At 41.9% G+C, this 20,308-nt stretch overlaps 1 protein-coding gene across 3 annotated transcripts; it reads left to right on the top strand.

Annotated features, from left to right (window-relative positions):
- Nucleotides 1-3,013: 3,013 nt before the first annotated feature.
- Nucleotides 3,014-20,286, top strand: syt12 (synaptotagmin XII). Of its 3 annotated transcripts, XM_048257052.1 has the most exons (9): nt 3,014-3,361; nt 7,107-7,161; nt 9,632-9,693; nt 10,195-10,388; nt 10,914-11,306; nt 12,337-12,552; nt 13,459-13,579; nt 16,564-16,697; nt 18,678-20,286. In XM_048257052.1, the coding sequence occupies exons 3-9, from the start codon at nt 9,648-9,650 to the stop codon at nt 18,849-18,851; spliced, it is 1,278 nt and encodes a 425-aa protein (XP_048113009.1). In that variant the 5' UTR covers nt 3,014-3,361; nt 7,107-7,161; nt 9,632-9,647; the 3' UTR covers nt 18,852-20,286. The 3 variants fall into 3 exon arrangements, with proteins under 3 accessions (XP_048113009.1, XP_048113008.1, XP_048113007.1); XM_048257051.1 differs by lacking the exon at nt 7,107-7,161 and having other exon boundaries at nt 9,636-9,693; XM_048257050.1 differs by lacking the exon at nt 7,107-7,161.
- Nucleotides 20,287-20,308: the final 22 nt, after the last annotated feature.

Genomic DNA, 20,308 nt, shown 5'->3' with positions numbered 1-20,308 from the left:
CTGTTGTAGTCAACACCATTGTTAAAATCTAATATAATCTACTCAATGGTATCTCTCTACAAGAGAGTCCACCGCACTAATGCTGTGCATTAATGCATCAGCATGCTAGTGTTCTCCTCCCTCTCCAGAAAAGCTTTACGTCTCCCAGCCAGCAGCGCTGAACAATGACCATAGTGTAAAACAAAATGGCCTCAATTGTATTGTGCACATTTGGGAAGAGGTCCTTTGTGTTCCTTTTGATAGTTGCTGTTTTGCTTAGTGTTATTTTTCTGTTCCTGGTTCTAACTGTCAGTGTGCCGAACCACTTAATGAGCAACTGGGAGGAGCTTAGTTACATCAAGTCCATTTACACATTTGAACATGTATGCATAGTGCTGCCAATATTGGGTATATCTGTTTTATCAGTATATTTTAATTGCCACATGAACATACAAAGGAGCTTTCATGGCTTTCTGTTGGTGTATATATGGTGGCTCATGGTCAAACATTGTCGATCAAGTTAACCAACATTAAATAAACAGTGAATATATGTTTTTATACACTCTGTGACTTTATCTGTCTTCTCTCGTGTAAATTATTCTAATGATTTCTTCTCAGGTTTCATATTTAGCTATCTGTATTATCATGTCACTGCAGTCATATTGGTCTTATCCTAAAGCAGAATGGTAAAAATTGTTGAATTTCACAGTAGTCACACAGTTTATGGAATTTCCAGAAATATTTTCTCAACCAAATTTAACAGCTTGTTAAAAGAAAAAAAAAAGAAATACCCTTTTTAAAAAACATGTTTTAAAGCAGTTCTCTCACAAGGAACATTTTGCATGTAATCTACTTAGCAACCTTGTTGAACCAGAATGACTGTACCCACTGAACCTATTTGTAAGTTATCATTACTATGCAAGTCATAGTAATGCATCAGTGTATGGCATGAAAAGTGCCGACTTAGACCTTCCATTAAATCCTTGATCATAATGGCAGTGTTGAAAGGTTCCTTCCTCGAGGAGAACATATTGAACACTCAAAGATCATTATATAGTCAACTGAACAGACTACATTTTTGTGGATGTCCGCTTTAGAGCCTGCCTATGCCGAACACATGAAATACGAAGACAGCCCTTAAAAGAGAGCAGTAGGAGTGTGCAAAGTCTATTCAGAGACATGACCACACGATGGAGACATTGTGTTTCATTAGGTGTAGTTAGCCCCCCCCCCCCCCCCCCCAACAGGGAGAACAGTCTGTTCTGGTGATTTTAGGGAAATGGAGGCTCTGAGAAGCACAGGCCTAAATCCCCACTACATTTGCAGAATTGATCAATGTGTCAGACAGCGTAAAGAGCTCAGACAGGCCTTGTGTTTGTTGTAAATGAGTGTATCCAGATGCTGACTGCCCTCCAGAACAGATTTAATGGCAGATTTTTTTGCCAAGTGAGGCTGCTTTAATTGTGTAATTGCAATAAGCAGCTCTGTGTCCAAAATGCAAGAGAATATTTACTTAGTCCTAATCATTGAGATTACATCTTGTCCATTTATATTCTTGTTCAAGATTATTTGTCAGTTCTGAGAAAATATTTTGAGAATTGAAGTGTTTCTGCTGCCATTGCCCATTAGAGGTAATCAAAATTGATAGCACAAACAATAAAGTAAATGCATGCAAAGCAGAGTGATGTGAACACAGATGTACACCATGTCTGAGATATCACTTTCTGATATCATGATAACTATTTCTTAATTTTAATCTTAATGAATATATTCAATATATTTAATGTTAATATTCAATATATTTTATTTTAATGAATTATATGACTGCAGGATTGACACATCTTCCAATGGTTTCATAATTCCATCCGAATCGTAACAGTTATTGCACGGTTGCATAACACTGTTGCACAATGCCAAGGTAACAGATCGATAATACTTTGGGGGAAAGTTGAGCACCCTAACTTTTTAGTATTTGATCATAATGTCTCTGACATCAAGTCATGCAGGCCCTGACATACAGTGCATCGTCCTTTTTGTTTTGTTTGTCCTTTCGCATTGCTCACAGTAGGAACACAGTAACAGTTCCTTTACATTTCATGTTCTTTGTGCATTCTTCAAATACTTAAATGTTTCCATGACCCCTATACCCAGAGATTATGTAAGCAAACCAAAGTATCCAGAATCCTCAGTGTGACTCTTTGGGGGTCCAAAATTCCCAGACAATAAATAGCCACATATGAATCCATTGTGGTCATTTTGTTTAAAGAAGAAGGTCAACCAACAACCAGAGGAAGATAGCTGGGATGTTTGGCTCTGAAAAAAATCATATTTGGGACATCTCACTGTGTGCACTCTGAAACATGCAAGGACAACACAAGCCAATACAAGTGTGAGGTTCATTCCATTCTGGGGTCACCACCCACCAATGCTGTCTGTGTGGAGGACGCTTTGCATAGGCCCTCTGCATGGATGGTCTGGGACTTAAGACATCCTGATTACACTGAAGTAGGCACTATTTTTATATTAATTCAACATAATCTCTGTGTGGATTGTTAGAAATCTACCTAATACGGAAAAGGAATGAGATGTTATTTCTTGGAGATGAAACCTGTTGTGACCTAGGCTACTCGTTAGCATGTGTAGAGCATGTCTAAGTAAAAATCAAGTGATAATCAAAAGTACGTGGACAATCTATGTAATAAACAAAACATTACGCATGGAAAAAGAAAAACTGTTAGATAAACAAAAGGAGTGTTTGGTTGTTTGTCTTTTTTGATACAAGCCTCCAATGCAGGCACAAGAAAGGCAATGGCCATAAAAACGAGACCACGGTTGCATTATTCTGTGGACAGCCCTATGAATAGGCCATTATGGCTGAGAACCTTTGGCCACCGCTCTATTCTTCCGCATCGAAGGGATAAGCCATGGCGCACATAACAAACGTGCACCGTATGTTCCCATTGCATAAGGAAAATAAGGTTTGGGGAAAGCCTTTGTATTGAGCGCTCCGGCGTATTCTGGTCAAGTGCTGGAAGTTGCATTGCAGGGGTGGGACTTCTGCAGTCGGGAGGAGCGCTCCAAGAGAGATGCTCTCAGCAACGGTCTCCACAGGACCTCGCATCGCACACAGTTTACATGGAGGTAGCGGCTTGTATACGCATCTGATACGACTGCTGCACGAAATAGCAAATGGACTGACAACGGAACAGGCATTCCCTATTGATTTTGTGCTCCGACAGAGAAATCCACTGGACGGGTAGCCCATCGTTTCCCGCGTAGAGAAGTGCCTGTGCGTTTCATGGATAACGGCGAGTGAGCTGAAGAAGGGAGAGTGGTGGAGTTTCTCCCCTTTCTCACTGCACCAAAACAAAACTCATTCAAGGTAAGTAAGAGTAACCTGTCTTGAGTAACCAGTTTGCCTGTCTTTTCATGAAGGAGTGTTTTTTTAATTATTATTATTATTATTATATATTGTGAAGGTACCCCAGGAATCTATGAAGTGTTCTCTGCGTGTCGCGTTATGCAGGCAGTTCCTGCACCGTGTTTGTGTTTGGCAGTCATGGTGGATTGGGGTGATTCCACCTATAATGACATTAATTTATGCATAGAGCATTATTCCTTCACACTTGTTTCAGTAGCCTAAGTTTATAAATTACAGAATATCATATACAAGTCATCGAATCTCCATGCAACAATTGACCGGGAAATTGATTTCCACTTTCCACAAATGTAGCTGGTTATTAAAATATAAGTAAATGGTTCTGAAGTTACTGTACTGAGCACCGCAGATACATATCTGAATGTATGTATCAGCTAGTTCCTTGAGAGACTTGAGATTTGTGTTGAATTCCCTATAAACAGGCCAAAGTTCACTTTATATTAATTAATTAGCCGCGTGCCTCACAAACCTTAAAGCAACACCCTCAGAGTGAGTGACTTCTCTTGTTCATCAAATGAGAAGTTGTGAGATGAAAAGAGTGTATGGCATAAAATAGCTATAGGGTGAGAAACTATAAAAGCACCATATGTCCAGTGGGTTATCCCTCGCCATGACAACCACCTGAGATTCGTGGACTCCTGCCTACTTACGTCAGAACATCCCACACAGGCCTAACAAATTAAATGATGTGTCAGGACTTAGGTGCAATACACCTACACACATAATGTTTTTGTTGTTTACCTGGGCTTGGTTTAGATGGTATTCACTGTCAATTAGATGCCTCTGATGTATTTGTCTCTTCATTGGAGAGAGTAATTCCCTGATGTGTTTACTTAGGAATAAGATGTTATGATGCACTTCTATAGCCTATCATTTAAGACCTGATCATTTCAAATGATCCCAAAGGACTATCAACATGATGACATGTCTGAGATGTCAGCTTCGAATCTACTGTAAGAGTACCCATGCACTAAAATCCCTCCACCTTCCTTATAGCTGTTCCTCTCTACATATCTCACTATAGCTCCCTTATATTATCAGTCCAATAGTAAGATTCTCAGTCCTTTACAGACAGTAGTTTGGGCCTATAGGAATAGGCTAGGCTACTCCCTTTGGTCCATTAATTTAATTTCCACACACTAGCTCAGAGCTAAGTACCAATGCTGTCTCTAAGAAAGCCAAAGGACTAGGTCTCCTCACTTCTATTCCCCCAGGCAACAGTGCACTCACTTGGATTGAGTGACTGAGAAAGCCCAGTGATGTAAATCAGCAGGGAGCAAATCCCGAGGCTGGTTATCAGTTTCTTTTCCAAGAAGTAACCGTGTGAAAATAGAAACAAGAAACATAAAGCAAAGCAGAGTGGGCATGTCGGGGATGAGATGATGTTGTTTTTCCTTCTTAAGTATGATTGATCGATTGGCCCGCTGATTCACAATCGAGTGGGCGGCCGCAACTTAAAGATTCCATCTTCTCTCTCTCTCTCTCTCTCTCTCTCTCTCTTTCTCTCTCTCTCTCTCTCTCGTGCCTCTCTCTCACACTGTGGTCTGTCTGATGGACTGTTTCTCAATTCCCTGACTCCACCACTGCCCCCCATCTCTCCCCCCTCCCCTCACCTGCCCGCCACGGTGGTGCAGCAGCACGCCTCTCTGGCTTTAGTTAAGCACCAGCAGGAAGGTGCCGTCCGAAACAGGACTGGCAGCCTGGCTCCGTCCACGGTGACTGGCACAGATGGACCCTCCGGCAGGGTGCCACCGGTCCTTGGCGCTTCTCGAAAAAAGCCCCCCTGCTATGTGGCGACAATGCAGTTAATTTTATTATGACTCATTGCGCGAGATTAAAACAAAGTTGATTTATTAGGACTTGCTGAGCCGTGCGGGGAGAAGCTGACGGTGCACACTTGGGCTGGCGCTCCCACTCTCTCTCCCCTCGCGCAGCAGTGCAATGCCCATTATTATTGATCACTGGTGCTTTAGCGTGAGGGACCAATAAAGGGAAGTACACATTTTCATTTTTCCTCGGCAGAGGCAGCACGCTGGGGGTTTTCCCCCGCTCACCTGCTCCTCTGCTGCCTCTCACTCTCTGGCTTCTCTGGTTCAATTCCTCCTCCTGCTTTACTCTCCCTCTCTCTTTCTCAGTCCGGGGGGGGATCCACAAATATTGTCTACGATGGCTGAGATCTGTCTTGTCCACTTTGTCTCCCGTGTACCCCACGGCCTCTGTCTCAACTCAGCCTCTCTTCCAAGTCCAAGTCTGTTTACATACACTCTGGCTGGCGCTATGGTTACAGCTAAAGACACAGTGATTCAGTGCCAATGCCTCTTCTCCATGTGGGCTGAGCCAAAGCACATTTATGGTTCATCGTGACAGATTGATTTTTAAATTCTTTTATTCATAGTCTATTAATCAGTCAATGAAAAATGACTCTCAACAGTATAATTCATGTACCACTTATATCACATTCATTCATGTGATGTAAGTGGTAACTAATTGTATTGAAGCAGTATGGCTGGATGAGAGTACTTCCAATCAGATGTAATAATCAAGAGCTGTTTATTGATGCAGCTCAGTGACTGGAAATATCTGCAGCCAAGCAATTACAAATCATACCGGTACTAACAGTGCCTTATTAACAGTTAACCAGACTGTCTGAGTCTGTTTACTGATGCTCCCCTCTAATAAACCTACTGAATAAATAACAGCAGCATAGAAACCTTTTCACAGACTCAGCCAAGGGTGGCAAATAACACCACCATTGTTTTTCAAAGCCCCTGACTGAGCCATGTTAAAATATAGTGAGACACCTGAGCAGCAAGCACATACACAACTCCCTCTGGACTATGGAGCGTGCGTGGCGCTGTGGGTTCCTGAGTAGTTGTTAAACACTGCTAAATGTTGAGAGAAAAGAGGAGGAGTGAGAGGGAATAGGAGAGAGAGAGAGAGCTGACTGTGATGGTGGGTGAAGATGGCAGTCTCTTCTCCAGGTGTTTCATTTTTGGCAGAAAGACAGGGAAAGTGTGTGTGTGTGTGTGTGTGTGTGGGGGGGGGGGGGGGGGGGGCGAGTGCTGTCAAATGTAAGCTTGTCGACTTGGCACCAGGGCTTCCCTAATGGCCACTCGGCTGCTGACACACACACACACACACACACACACACACACCCTCCACACTGCAGCAGCATTTAATCTGGCCACCTCACTCAAGTTTACTCAGCAGCTCTCTGTGAGTGTGTTGTGTTTGGGTCCCCGCTTCCTCCATATCATTAGTGTAATGTGGCTGTTTTCTCCTGAAGCCTCCACACCAGCGTGGGGATGCAGGGAGCCGCGGCAGCAGGGGCACTGGGTGGGGGTATGACTCATACTCAAGACTCTCTCTCTCTCTCTCTCTCTCTCTCTCCCTCTTGCTTATCTGTCTGCTCTTAGTCAGAAGGAGACATTACAGATTTAGAAGCGGCATGTTATGAAAGCTTCTGCCAAGTCTTCCCTGGAACAGGCTGGCTGTTTTGGTTCCCTCTGTTTTTTCTCCACCACTGGGAAATTCAGTCTTTTCTTTGTAGCTATTCATGGTGGGGACAATTAAACATTAAAAGCTTTTTGCCCCATATTTACAAAAAATAATATGGCAATGGATTACAGACTCACCCACACAGACTGCTGAATATAGTTTGGAAAGCTACTGCCTTTTCCTTCCACAGATGTGTCCTGAAGCATAAAGGATGTGTTGCTGGGGGAACTAAGTGCCATATGTGGGTATGTGCTAATTAAATGTGTGAGGTAGAATGTGACAAGAGTTCTATTTCCATATGCAAGAGAGTTCAGCGTTAACAAGACAGTTGCATCTCACCTCTTATGTCTTACCGTATTTTCCAGACTATAAGTCGCCCCCGGAGTATAAGTCGCATTAGTCAAAAAATGCGTCATGAACAGGAAAAAAAACATATATAAGTCGCACTGGACTATAAGTCACATTTATTTAGAAATGTATTTCACAAAAGCCAAAGCCAAAAACAGAGACTATGTAACTGGATTATTGAGGCCAAAAAGATTAATGTTAATGAAGACGAAGGAGTGAAGGCAGCCAAGAGGAGGGCCGGAAGGTCTAATTGTAAAGCAAAAGATTCACTGAAAGAAAATGTTATGTGGTACACCAAGATTTAGCTAAAATGTGGAGAATACAATGCAATCAAGCATTTTGGGCAATGTGGAGTCACAAGCTGACAGCAGATTAAATGCTCATGAGAGAGAAAAGATGGTTTTAAAAGGACGTGACCGAAGCAAGCCAGGCAGAGACCTTTAGGCCCGAAGGTAATTGTAAAGCAATTTACAAAAGATTCACTGAACAAAAATGCTGATATAGTACATGAAAATTTAGCTAAAAATGTGGAGAATGCAATGCAGTCAAGCATTTTGGGCAATGTGGAGTGAGAAGCCGGCAGCAGATTAAATGCCCACGAGAGAGAAAAAGATCAGCAAGCAGGTGATATTTAGAAATTTATTTCACAAAATCCAAGACCAAGAACAGACAGATGTAACTGGACACATAGAGGCCAAAAATATTGAGAATGTTAATGAAGATGAAGGAGTGAATAGCGAGAGGCAAGCCGAAGGCTGCTGACGAGTGCCCACGCTAATTGTAAAGCAATTTACAAAAGATTCACTGAACAAAAATGCTGATGTGGTACATGAAAATTTAGCTAAAAATGTGGAGAATGCAATGCAATCAAGCATTTTGGACGATATATTGGCACAAGCTGGCAGCAGAAGAAATACTCGACTGGCCACCTCCGAGAGAGCGAGAGAAAAAAATATGAGCATTTAAAACCAGGGCCTAAATTTCATCATAATGAGAGAAATTCCCACACATGTTACAGCGCTGTCTGATAACATTAATCCAATAATGGAGCGACCTGAAAGCGTGACTATTGACTGGACGGACCAACTCTGACTTCAATTGAACCCCATGCACACACGCGCACGCAGGGCCACTTTGCGGGTGCCTCTCTCTCTCCCTCTCTCTCACTGCTGAAGTCAAATTATAGCCTAGGTGCTTCTATATCAACCGCGATCGACAGGAAAGGAAAACAAACGTTTAGCGATCAGGAACCATCATCAGTAATTTTGTGACCACAGAAGCATGACAGCCTATAACGCGAGAGAACATGGATGTGTTCTCCATTTGAGGAACGTTATAATCGATTGCGGACGTGAACAGACAGATAGGCTACAGACATGGAGCGCATAGTAGGCCTACTTTATAGTGTGTGTGTATTCATTATGTGATATATAATTAGTAGCAAAACAGTGATCAAATTAGCCTACATGGCAGTGAGTTTTGTTTTCAAATGTTTTCATGCATGTCTAGATAACGGGTGAGGAATGTTTAGGACTATCGTAAATCCTCAAATCCTTATGGCGGGGGTCTTTTATTTAGGCTGCACAAAGCACAGCACCTTTATTTGGGGCATGGCTTGTACTGTTTGATATTGCTAAATATCGGGACTGATGACCACTGAAATCTGTGGGGTATTTGATGGTTCATGTATGACGTGTCGGGATTTCCATCCGCTTATTGCGAGATAAGGCATCCGCTTTCATTTATTCATGGGACATGTGTTGTGTTGAAATGGAAACCTTATTCCATATAGCCAAAGAGGTCTACGATAGCCTAAATTTAGTTATTTTTTTAATTCTGCCTCTGGCAAGCTCAGAAGGGGGTGGCATGCAACTGGTAGCTTGAGAGCAACGTGTTGGAGACTCATGGTGTAAGACAATGACTTTTCATTGGCAACAATATTAAACCAACCAACAATATAAAATATTAAGAAGAGCTCTTTTATGAGTTGAATTGAAACACAATTATTACTGGCCTTTATTTGTCTGAATCTGAGGCCCGGCTATAAATAGAATCCCGGCCATAATTTAGGTATGCACGTAGGCATAGCTACCACTAATCTCTGACTGAAAGTGCACAGAACTTGTGCATTTGAGAGCGCTCTCTCGCGGCTAGACTGTAATGTTTCATGTAGGGTTCATGTCAAGTTTCAAGTTATTCAAGTTAATATGAATTAACATTTAAAAACATGTTCAATTATACATATTTTTTCATATATAAGTCGCACCTGACTATAAGTCGCAGGGCCAGCAAAACTATGAAAAAAAGTGTGACTTATAGTCCGGAAAATACGGTATATCATATCTCACGGCTTCTTCCTGTTCCAAGGTAGGCGTCTGCAAGCATGTCCTCAGCCCAGGGACGGGACATATCTGACTATCATATGAGCGGTAAGTGACGAGAGCTTCATCTCTCCTGTATGCCAGGCACCCTGTTTAATTCTGTATTCTCTCTATACCACAGACTACTGTCCCATTACCCTTTAATGCCTAACAGAGGCATTTGGTGTCTTTGTCCAGTGATTCTGACGCGTCTTGTAATTGCAGTATAAGAAAAAAGAAGGGGTGGGGGTGACATTTAAGTCCTCTATTATTATTGCTAAGATGTAACTAAGATGAGAGGAATCAGGCAGCATTTAATTCCCCAGTTGCAAACCAGTCTGTGGCACTATTTATAAAATGTTCTCAGCAAAAAAACACATATTTGATTTGTTCTAATACAGTTCACTTGTCTTCACAATGTCTAACATAGTCCAAACAAAAACCCTACTCCCTATGAGGAGGATTTGAAATAACCTCAGAATAACCACAGAATGGCCTCTGCTGAGCAGGCAGATTGTTGACAGGAGTGAGAGGTTGATGCCAGATCCTGCTCTGCCCTCTCTCTCACAGTGGTCCGTGACCCTTCTGGCTGGGAGGCGGGGATCTACGCGATCGGCTTCCTGGTGTTGCTGGGGGTGGTGGGTCTCAACCTGTGGAAGCTGTGGAAGTCCGGCTCCTTCCCTGCCCCTTCGCCTTACCCCAACTTTGACTACCGTTACCTGCAGGAGAAATATGGCACGTCCTTCTCTGAGGTCCGGCAAAAGGTAATGGAGACATTCACTGTACAACATGTAGGCAGCGTTGATGGGCAAAGTGCAAAGACCTAAATCTACCTAAAGCTAATTTAATAACAAGGCAAAATGAATTGGCTAATTTAACACCATGGGTAAGACCTTCTGCTCAATGCTCCCACATGCTACAAGATAGCTGAAGTTCACATACTGTATGAGAACTTTGCTTGTTGACAGACTTTAGACTTTACCCGCCTTTTAAATTAGGGCTTGAGGTAGGGCCTGGGCCCAAAACATCAAATGTGTTAAAAAGATGCATAGTTCTCAACAGAAAGTATAAAGCATAGAATATAAAGCCTAAGTATAAAGCATAGAATATAAAGCCTAAGTATAAAGCATAGAATATAAAGCATAAGTATAAAGCATAGAATATAAAGCAAAAGTATAAAGCATAGAGTATAAAGCATAAGTATAAAGCATAGAGTATAAAGCCTAAAGGATGGAAGTGTTTACCTTTTTCTCTAAGGTTATTGCATGGCACCTGCTTTGTTTTTACAGCGAGCAGCAGCCAATCACCGGAGGGAGTCAGCGTCACTGTCGGTGAGCCGCAAGCCCAGCCTGCAGCTGGGCGACACGCCGGACGGCCTGCGGGACGGCCTGAGGGACCTGGGCACGCTGGAGCTGATGGGCCGCGACCTGGACCCGGCGCAGCTGCACCGCTCGCTCTCCACCGACTCGCTCTGCTCCGTCTCGTCCATCGGCAACAACTTCGGCCACGACTTCACGGTGGGCCAGCTGGAGGTGACACTGGAGTTCGACGGCCGCTCCAGCGCCCTGCACCTCTATCTGCACCAGGGCAAGGACCTGATGGAGAAGGAGGAGGAGAACTTCCCTGGCTGCTTCATCCGCATCACGCTGCTGCCCGAGGAGCTCAACGTGGGCGTCAGCAAGGTGAGGAGAGGAGAGCACAACAGACTCATCCACACGGAGAGAAAAGAGAAAAGCGCTGAGATTCCTGTCGGTTCTTTGTATTCCTTTAGTTTCGGTCTGCCCCCCCGTCTCTCTGTGCCTTTCATCATCTCTGTCATTATTTTACTCATTTCATTCTCAGCAGGCCTCATGCACTCTCCCTATTTATTGCTCTGTTTTTTTGCTCTCTCTCTCTCTCTCTCTCTCTCTCTCTCTCTCTTTCTCTCTCTGTTCCCCCCCATTCATTCACACTGCATTATTCAACACATCCGATAGACTGCCTGTCACACACATCATGATAATGACCAGAATGTCGGGGCTGTATCAGTGTTGTACAAGCAGGATAATAATGGCGCATGGGCTACTGTCCCTGGAGTCGGGGGGATGCTAGGGAGGTAGAGGAAATTGCTGAGCTCAGCTCAGCTACCCCAACCATTCTCCCCCACCACATACACACACACACACACACACACACACACGCACACACACACATACACACATACACACACACTCCCACACACCCCACCCATCAAAGCCTAGCAGAGTGGGTCCACAGGGGAAGCTCATCGGCAGTGCCCAACCGCAGACGGAGAACCAGTCTTGCAATTTGGCTTTCAGCGCCCCGGTAACATCTTGCGAGCATCATGAAACATTACCTGGTCAGTAGATATGGCTCTGTGGAGATTGTCTTCGCCTGTTACTAGTCCTTTGGGTCCAAAACAAATGCACATGTACCAGTGTCCGGAGGAAGGGCTCAAGCTGTGAGAAGTATGGCAAGGTAAAATATAAATACTCTGTGACTCTAGGGGGAGCCCTAGAACCTGAAACTGCATTGGATGCCTTTAACATGTGTGTATTACAGTATATGCAGTATTACTATACATCATGCCATAGACATCAACCAAGTATAGATTTCATTATGGTCAGTTGGTCAGGCAGTCAGGAGGGGATGCCTTGAGTCTCAAAGATCAGTCTCTTCCATGCTCACTCCTCAATCTTTTTTTTATCTCAGGTCCAGGCAAATGCGTTCACGGTCATGTTTGATGACCACTTCTCCATCCCGTTGGTGGCAGCTGCGCTGGACGAGTACAGCCTGCGCTTCTCGGCGTTTGGCATCGATGCCGACGAGAGGAACATCAGTGCCGGGGTGGCTGAGCTGAAACTGTCCGACCTGGACCTCTCCATCCGCCCTTTCAATGCCTGGCTCTACCTGCAGGACCTGAACAAGGTGGTCATGACCATAAGCTCAACTGTATGATCATCAGGGAACATCTTGTCAAAGTGTAATATAATGATATCATGCTTGCATATACTGTACATTACGTATAGGCTACGTATACTTCATGTGCCTGTGAGATAAACCAATCCGTATATCATAAAAGATGATTCCCTTCAATAATCCTAAAATCATACTACCTAAAGCTCAAAAGAAAAGGCCATGACAGTGCCAGAGGCACATGGTTAGCGTACTTTTCAGTACTTGGAATCTTGTTGTTTCATTGATGCATGCCTCCCCTGTGTAATCCCCACTATCAAATATTTACAGTATTAATGGAGCTCTTTTAAAATGCTCTACAATTCCTCCTGGGGAATGGCACTAATTTATTGACTTCCATTGCCCATAGAGATGCATCATTTTGAATTTCTTGGTACTGGAACTTTGGAAAAGGTTATAGTATCACTGGGAAAGATGGTGATAGGTTGCATTGTTCCTTTAAATGCATAAATGATATTAGCATTATCAACAATACAATCAGTCTGAACTTTTTTACTCAAAGATCAATAACCATGACATTTGCAAACAGATATTTATTTTGTATTTTTTATTAAATCCTTTATTTAATCAGGGTAGTCACATAAGACAGAGATCTCTTTTTGCTCTTGTTGCAAAATCTGATTTAAAACAATGACATAACATTCTGTACCCAACAATTGCACAAATAGAGAGGCAAAAAGCACAGGTATCATCTGTGACCAAGACTCTGTGAGCTCTAATCATAACATCAGCACCACCTGTTGGACACTGTACTGTAGTTGCCAGATTGATCTATTAGCCACATCTCAAGCAGCATGAAATAGCAACAGTGTTTCATGGGTTCTGCTCCTTACAGTGTTGTGTTCTTTTTCCCTGCAGGCTGTCGATGCCGTTGGGGAAATTTTGCTGTCACTCAGCTACTTGCCCACAGCAGAGCGGCTCACAGTGGTTGTGGCTAAAGCAAAGAACCTAGTATGGACCAATGGCAAGACCACAGCAGGTGATTCGAGCGGTTATCAAATAACAGTGAACAAAAAAAAATACATGTACAGTAGTCACACTGTGTCAGCAAAAAGTTTATGCTACCCGAATCAGTGCTCTCCTGTTGGAAGGACTACAGGAGAGCACTGATTAGGGTAGCCTGAGAATTCGTGCTGACACAGTGTGACTTAGCAGAGACTTTCTAATGAGGAGACAAAGCACTCAAAGAATCCTCCATAGAAATGCATAGTATTAGTTTGTAAATTGGATGCCTCCCCATTCACTTGAATAGGAAAATAGCTGCCCGATAATTGTCCAAGGTGCGTTTTCAAGACGGCTGTCGAGTCGGGGACCATAGACTGTATACAGTCTGTAGGGGGGCTTGCCTATCCGGTTGTTAAGTCCGATGTTACGGGACCACCAGCTTTTTCGTCAAAAAACGTTTAGTAGCGCAACCAGACAGTTTTTGCAACTTGTAAACCTTGTCAACATCACCTCCGTTTTAATAAAACAAAAAATTGATTAACTTTAACAGAGTAATTACTGTAGCTGTGCAGCCTAATAACCGAATAAGGACTTTGGACTAAGGATAAAGACTTTTTAAATGTTCATTAATCTGCCGATTATTTTCTCGATTAATTGATTAGTTTGATATTGATATTGTATTGATATTGTAGATATTGTTTGATCGATAAAATGCCAGAAAATAGTGACAAAAGCTCAAGATTATGTCTTCAAATGCCTTGTTTTGTCCAGACAGCAAATATATTTACCTCACTGTCATAGAGGAGTGAGTAAAGCTGAAAATATTAAAGTTTAAGAAGCTATGACAATGACAAACTGATTAATTGATTATAAATATCGGTGGTGATTCATTTAATTGTCAACAACTAATCAATTAATCGCTGCAGCCCTAATTGATTAATACAGCTATGTGAGCCTATTAGTTCTGTATTAGTTCAGTGTAAGCATAAAATGAAGCACCATCAACCGGGACGATTCTAGCCTACTATAATAAGATGGGCTGGGGTGGGCAACATGAGTCAAACCCGCAACTCACAGCACCTCAGATTGGGAGTGAAACGTGCTAGCAATCGAGCTGAAACCCCAGGGTGCTAGTTCTCTCACTAGCACATCTCTGAAGGCATTGGGAGGGGGGTGAAGGCATTCACAATTTCTCAAAGTCAAGGATGGGTCCTTCAAAGCCGACATTACGTCATCAAATCTCGCCAAGCACTGTTTCAATGGCAAGGGTGCTTTAAAATTCTATCAAGTAATGAGTCCTTCATTCTGAAATGTTCTGAGAATTTTCGAGGATGCATGCGTGTATCCTCTGCGTGCTTGGAACACCCACAATCCTGTGCGCACATGATTTTTAATAATGCACCTGCAGCTTCCTGCACACTCGCTAGTCTGTTCCATTGTGTTTTCCGAATGCTAAGAAGAAGCCTTGCCTCGTCTAGGATAGGATTTGACTTCGCATGGCTCGTTCTACCAAGCACGATCCTTGACTTTGAGAAACGGTCATTGTGTCAGCAAGAATTCTCAGGCTACCCTAATCAGTGCTCTCCTGTTGTCGGTACAGAATTCTTTCTGACACATTGTGACTTAAGCCATATCCACAGGTAGCCAGGTAAAAACAGGGTTTTTTCCTCCTTTGGGTCTGCACACAGATATACTCATGACAGATGTCATACATGGAGGAACAGAGAACACAGACCAACAACAAAAAAATAGAAATACTAAATCTGATGGGTGTCAGGAGGGTTGACTAAAGGCAATAGGCCTACGGGATCTTGTTAAGGTGGACTTACAAAAAAACACCAGATCATAACAACATCAGCAATTGTAACTCATTTTCAAAAATTTCTATAGACAGTTTCTAGAGTAGGCCTGAACACAGAATTTATCAAATTAAATAATTGAACACAGGTAACCCCTTTGACATAATTTCATGGAGCGCTGAAATGTATGCTCTATTTATGACCATTTCTGTACTGTGAAACTTATCAATCATGTTTTGTGGTTTTGAAGTTATTGCAGTGTCATCATAACTATTCCACCTGTGTGTGCATGATTAAAATTCTAAAGTGGAAAATAGTTTAGACTACAGCACTTAATCTCCATATAGAAATAAGCGAGTGAAATCTTTTAAAGGTACACTATGCAGATTTAGGTATTGTAGAGCTCCCTCTAGAGTCGCGATATATTTATATTTTACTCTGCTGTTGTAAATAGCAAACTTCTTGTGACTTATCCCCCCTGTACATAATGAAAATGCTTGTGTTGTGGAGGTGAAGGATTAACAATGGGCAAAAACTATCTCCAAAGAGCTATATCTACTGACAAAGTAATGTTTCACGATTCTCGCGAGATTTGTCGGGCTGCCGTTCTTGAAGTTGCAGGGCTGGTTTTCTCGGTAGCGACTATTCGCCTATTCACCTTTACCATCAAATTGGCTTCATAAAGGTAAAAATCTTGGATAGTTTACCTAATTTTTTCTCAAAGTGCAACAGATTGATGCATTTAAACTTTGAAATGTACAAAATTTTCTTCTGGGGCAGCATGCCCCCCGGACCACCTTATATGGGGGTGGGGCATGTGCCCCAGTGCAGTTTTAGGTCTAGTGACACCCTGGGAGCGTACATCAACTAACATAATTTGATCAATCCCTTCATGGTTCAGGAGAAAAAACATTTAGGTTGTGAAAAAGTCATTGAAAAGTCATGGAAAAGTTTTAAATTTTGACAGTGGAAATGGGTGGGAACCCTGCTAATTGATACCCATCCTCTCGCATATGTGTTCCTGTGACTTGTAGTAAGTCAGGAAGACCCAGGACTGCCTTGATGCGTTGACCTGGCCGTCCAGCCCTCTATCCCACATATGCCACACCTGACTAAGCACCGCACACAGCAACCCATTTGTCCTGCAAACTTTCACAGTTTACACAAGCAGATGTTCCTGGGGCAAATCATGAAACTGATATATAATTTCTTTGAATAGACCCCTTTGTGAAGGTATACCTCCTTCAAGATGGCAGGAAGATCAGCAAAAAGAAGACCTCAATAAAGAGAGACGACACAAATCCGATTTTCAATGAAGCCATGATATTCTCTGTGCCTGCCATTGTATTGCAGGTAATAATCATCTGGGAAATTTCATTATTTCATACTTGAAGTGATTTTCTTTAATATTTATGTCTTAAAGGAGAATTCCGGTGTGATATTGACCTAAAGTGTATTGAAACATGATACTGAGTGTGAACGTATGTCTCATTCAGTGGAATAATTCAGTGGAAATGCATGGATTCCAGTTGCTGCTACTGGAAGAAACTGGAATCCATGCATTTCCACTGAATTATTTTTGGAATCTGATCCCTTATCATACCAGTTCATTCTTACTCGTTGCTCGACTTATCGTGACTAAATTCAAGATGGCTGCAAACGCTAAACTTCGTGAAGATACTGTCTGTATAAATCATCTTGTAAGTAAACTACCAGTGCTTTTTCAAAGTTCTCAATGTCTCGTTTTAAATGTCAGGGCCCTTGGAAGTCTACCAATGAAGTGTGGAGATACATTGAGCCTCGTAAATGGGTGTAAAACAGTGATTTATTTGCATGGCTAGCCCGATGCCGAAGCACCACTATTGAAAAAGCTGTTGGTAGCATCGGCTAACTAGCGCCAGATTTTGGAGTGCAGGGGACAAGCCGAGATGGGCTATGAGACATACGTTCACACTCGGTATCATGTTTCAATACACTTTAGGTCAATATCACACCGGAATTCTCCTTTAAATCTATTATCCATTCAGTCTATAATCCATTCATCATTAGCTGTTTTATAACCACATCCCCTCACAGATTATCTTGCTAATTAGCATTTAAACACAATTGTATTATGTACTGTAAATGCACTGCAGAATGTCAACATTGTAGACAATGCACCCCATATAGTTTACATGTGACATGCTATTTTACACACAAATGATACTAGTAATGTTTACATTATTATTACACACACTGTCACAACAATAACAAATTAATTTACCTGGATTTACAGAACCTGGATTATTTTTTCCCAAAAGCACAAGATAAAAAATGTGTGTATGTGTGTGTGTGTGTGTGTGTGTGTGTGTGTGTGAAGAGTTTGGTACCAATCTCGATTTTGTTGTTTTTTATTTAGTAAGGATAAATCAAAAACAATAACCCAATTACAGTTCCACTAAAATTACTTGGAGAACAGCATTTAAAAAATGATTTATGAAAATGTATTAAAATGGAGGATATATAGTGTTTTTGAACCAAACTCTTCATGTGTACCTTAATGTATGTGAAATCAAACAGAAATCTAAATACACTTCTGATGTTCACCTACAAAAAAGCTGCCATCTTTACCCTTTTAAGGAGATCTGGTGTTTTGCTTTTTTTCCTATGGGAAAATAACAAAGATCTGGTGTCTGAATTGCGATCAAAGGGTGGACGATTCGATCCCTGACTGGTATAGGAAAAATTGTGGGTGGGCGGAGTGATTGAACAGCATTCTCCCACATCCATATACACGGATGAGGTGCCCTTGAGCAAGGCACCTAACCTCTAACTACTCCCCGGGCGCCAAGATTAAGGGCTGCCCACTGCTCCGGGTGTGTATGTATGCGCCTAGTGTGCTCACTGCTCTGAGTGTGTGTGTGTGTTTGAATGGATGTACACTATATGTGTGGGTGTGTTGTACACTACCCCCGGATGGGTAAAATGCAGAGAACAAATACCTTGTATATGCAAGTATACTTGACCAATAAACCTGATTTACATTTACAAATTTACATTTTGAATAATCGCACCTGTTATACGCTCTCGCCGGGACGAAGAAGTCTGAAATGCTGACGTTTTGCCCAACACACTTTTGTCATCTGCCTTCAAGTGGATTCTGATCGGTACCTTAAGATGGCAAACTTTGATTTTTGCTACTCCAGAGCTAACTTGCAGTGCAACTTGCAATAGGTAGGTTAGCTTGAATTAGCAACCGGATCTCCTTATATGAGCAAAGATGGAAGCTTTGGGTACCGTTTGTAGACGAACTTCAGAGGTCTATGACTACCTATAACATTTGTGCCTCTACAGGATCTCTCCCTGAGGGTCACTGTGGCTGAGAACACAGATGACGGCCGAGGCGAGAACGTGGGCCACGTGATCATCGGGCCGGAGGCCAGCGGCATGGGCATCACCCACTGGAACCAGATGCTGGCCACACTGAGGAAACCCGTGTCCATGTGGCACCCCATACGGAGGACCTAACCCACAACGCACCACACTGCAGTCCCCCGACACCGACCACCAACCTGCATGGTGCCTAAGTCTCTCAGACCTGTTGGCAAAAGAATGACTTTAGTAAAGGAATCAAAAAAAGAAATGTTTTTTTTTCTCAAGAGGCCTCTTTGCCTTTTGTACAAGCAGACCTTTCTTTATAGGCTGAGTGTGGATTTGGTGTTAAATGAGCCAGCTGATCCCCTCAGAAGGAAAGAAACAGACAGTAGATGTTTTTGGTTGGTTACATGTCTTGTGCTTTTGGGAAAAAATAATCCAGGTTCTGTAAATCCAGGTAAATTAATTTGTTATTGTTGTGACAGGGTGGCCTAATCTTACTAAGCAGGTATAATACGCCAGTAGTGAATATTGCAGTGAAATATTTGTATATGGTAAATGTGAAGCTAACTGCAGTAGCTACTACATCACATTTAAACAAATGTCTGCTGTCTGGTTTTATATGGCCAGTATAGTGTAATGTAATACTTTCTGTATTTATAACACATTTGTTAATTTTCTCCTTATTTGTTATTTATTTATTTGGTGCATTTCATGATTATTATGATTACAAAATATTCACCCGTATTGAACACAAAGAAAAACACAATGCTGAACTTGTATCCAAAAATGCATTTGGTTGCTGTGAGGGTGTGTCTTGTTAGACAGCCATATGTAGCTTTGATTTGTAGCACTTATGATCATATAATGATGGATTAAGCTAATTACTACTTTTATCTATGACTGGGCAAAATGAGTAGATTTCTTGTGACTACAAAATCGACTTTGATGAAGTCCTAGGTGAAAGGTGAAACAGAGACCATCAGTCACTAATGCTCTGCAATCATTTATTTGTATGACAAATTATTTGTATGCCATTTGTACAGTATGGTTATCATTTAGTATTTTTCTGAGATTACATCTCACATTACACAGTAGTTAGGCAATAATGATTTCTTTCCACTACTGAATGTAAACTAATGATTAGCTGTTACATTTAATGGATCCAATCAGCCCTTATTAACAAAAAGCTGGCCTTATTGTAATTCTGTGTTTCATGTGACATATATTAGCCTATATGGTGGCCAACATGCATCTAATCTAAACATCATCAATGTCAGGTTCCAGTGGACGGTGGATGCAGGTTTCTTGTAGGTTTTGCTGCACTTGCCATTTGAATAATTTACGGTAGTTACTTTTTTGTTTTTTAAAGTGAGCTTTGCCAGATTTATCCATGTGCCAAATCCATTATTATGAAGCAATATTTTCATTTTCAGTATTCTCATGTTTTGTGAGATTGAGACATGAAAACATTTTAAACTGCATGCCAATGTTTACACCTTGTATGCCACCCAGAACATGAAACATTGTGTTGAAATAATTGTTTAAGTAAAAATAAAAAATACTCAATAGACTTTGGGTTTCACAAGCCTGTGTAGGCTACTTGTTAT

Source organism: Alosa alosa, chromosome 11 (assembly GCF_017589495.1).
Source record: "Alosa alosa isolate M-15738 ecotype Scorff River chromosome 11, AALO_Geno_1.1, whole genome shotgun sequence".
Taxonomy (NCBI): domain Eukaryota; kingdom Metazoa; phylum Chordata; class Actinopteri; order Clupeiformes; family Clupeidae; genus Alosa; species Alosa alosa.
The sequence above is the reverse complement of the archived record's forward strand: the minus strand, read 5'-3'. Positions and strand labels throughout refer to the sequence as shown.

What these genes read in the sequence shown, in the direction of transcription:
- syt12 (XM_048257051.1), top strand. Translation starts at nt 9,648, where the DNA reads ATGTCCTCAGCCCAGGGACGGGACATATCTGACTATCATATGAGCG. An exon ending in CAATGGCAAGACCACAGCAG is followed by an intron (nt 13,580 to 16,563) that starts GTGATTCGAGCG and finishes TTCTTTGAATAG; the next exon opens with ACCCCTTTGTGAAGGTATAC. An exon ending in TGCCTGCCATTGTATTGCAG is followed by an intron (nt 16,698 to 18,677) that starts GTAATAATCATC and finishes GTGCCTCTACAG; the next exon opens with GATCTCTCCCTGAGGGTCAC.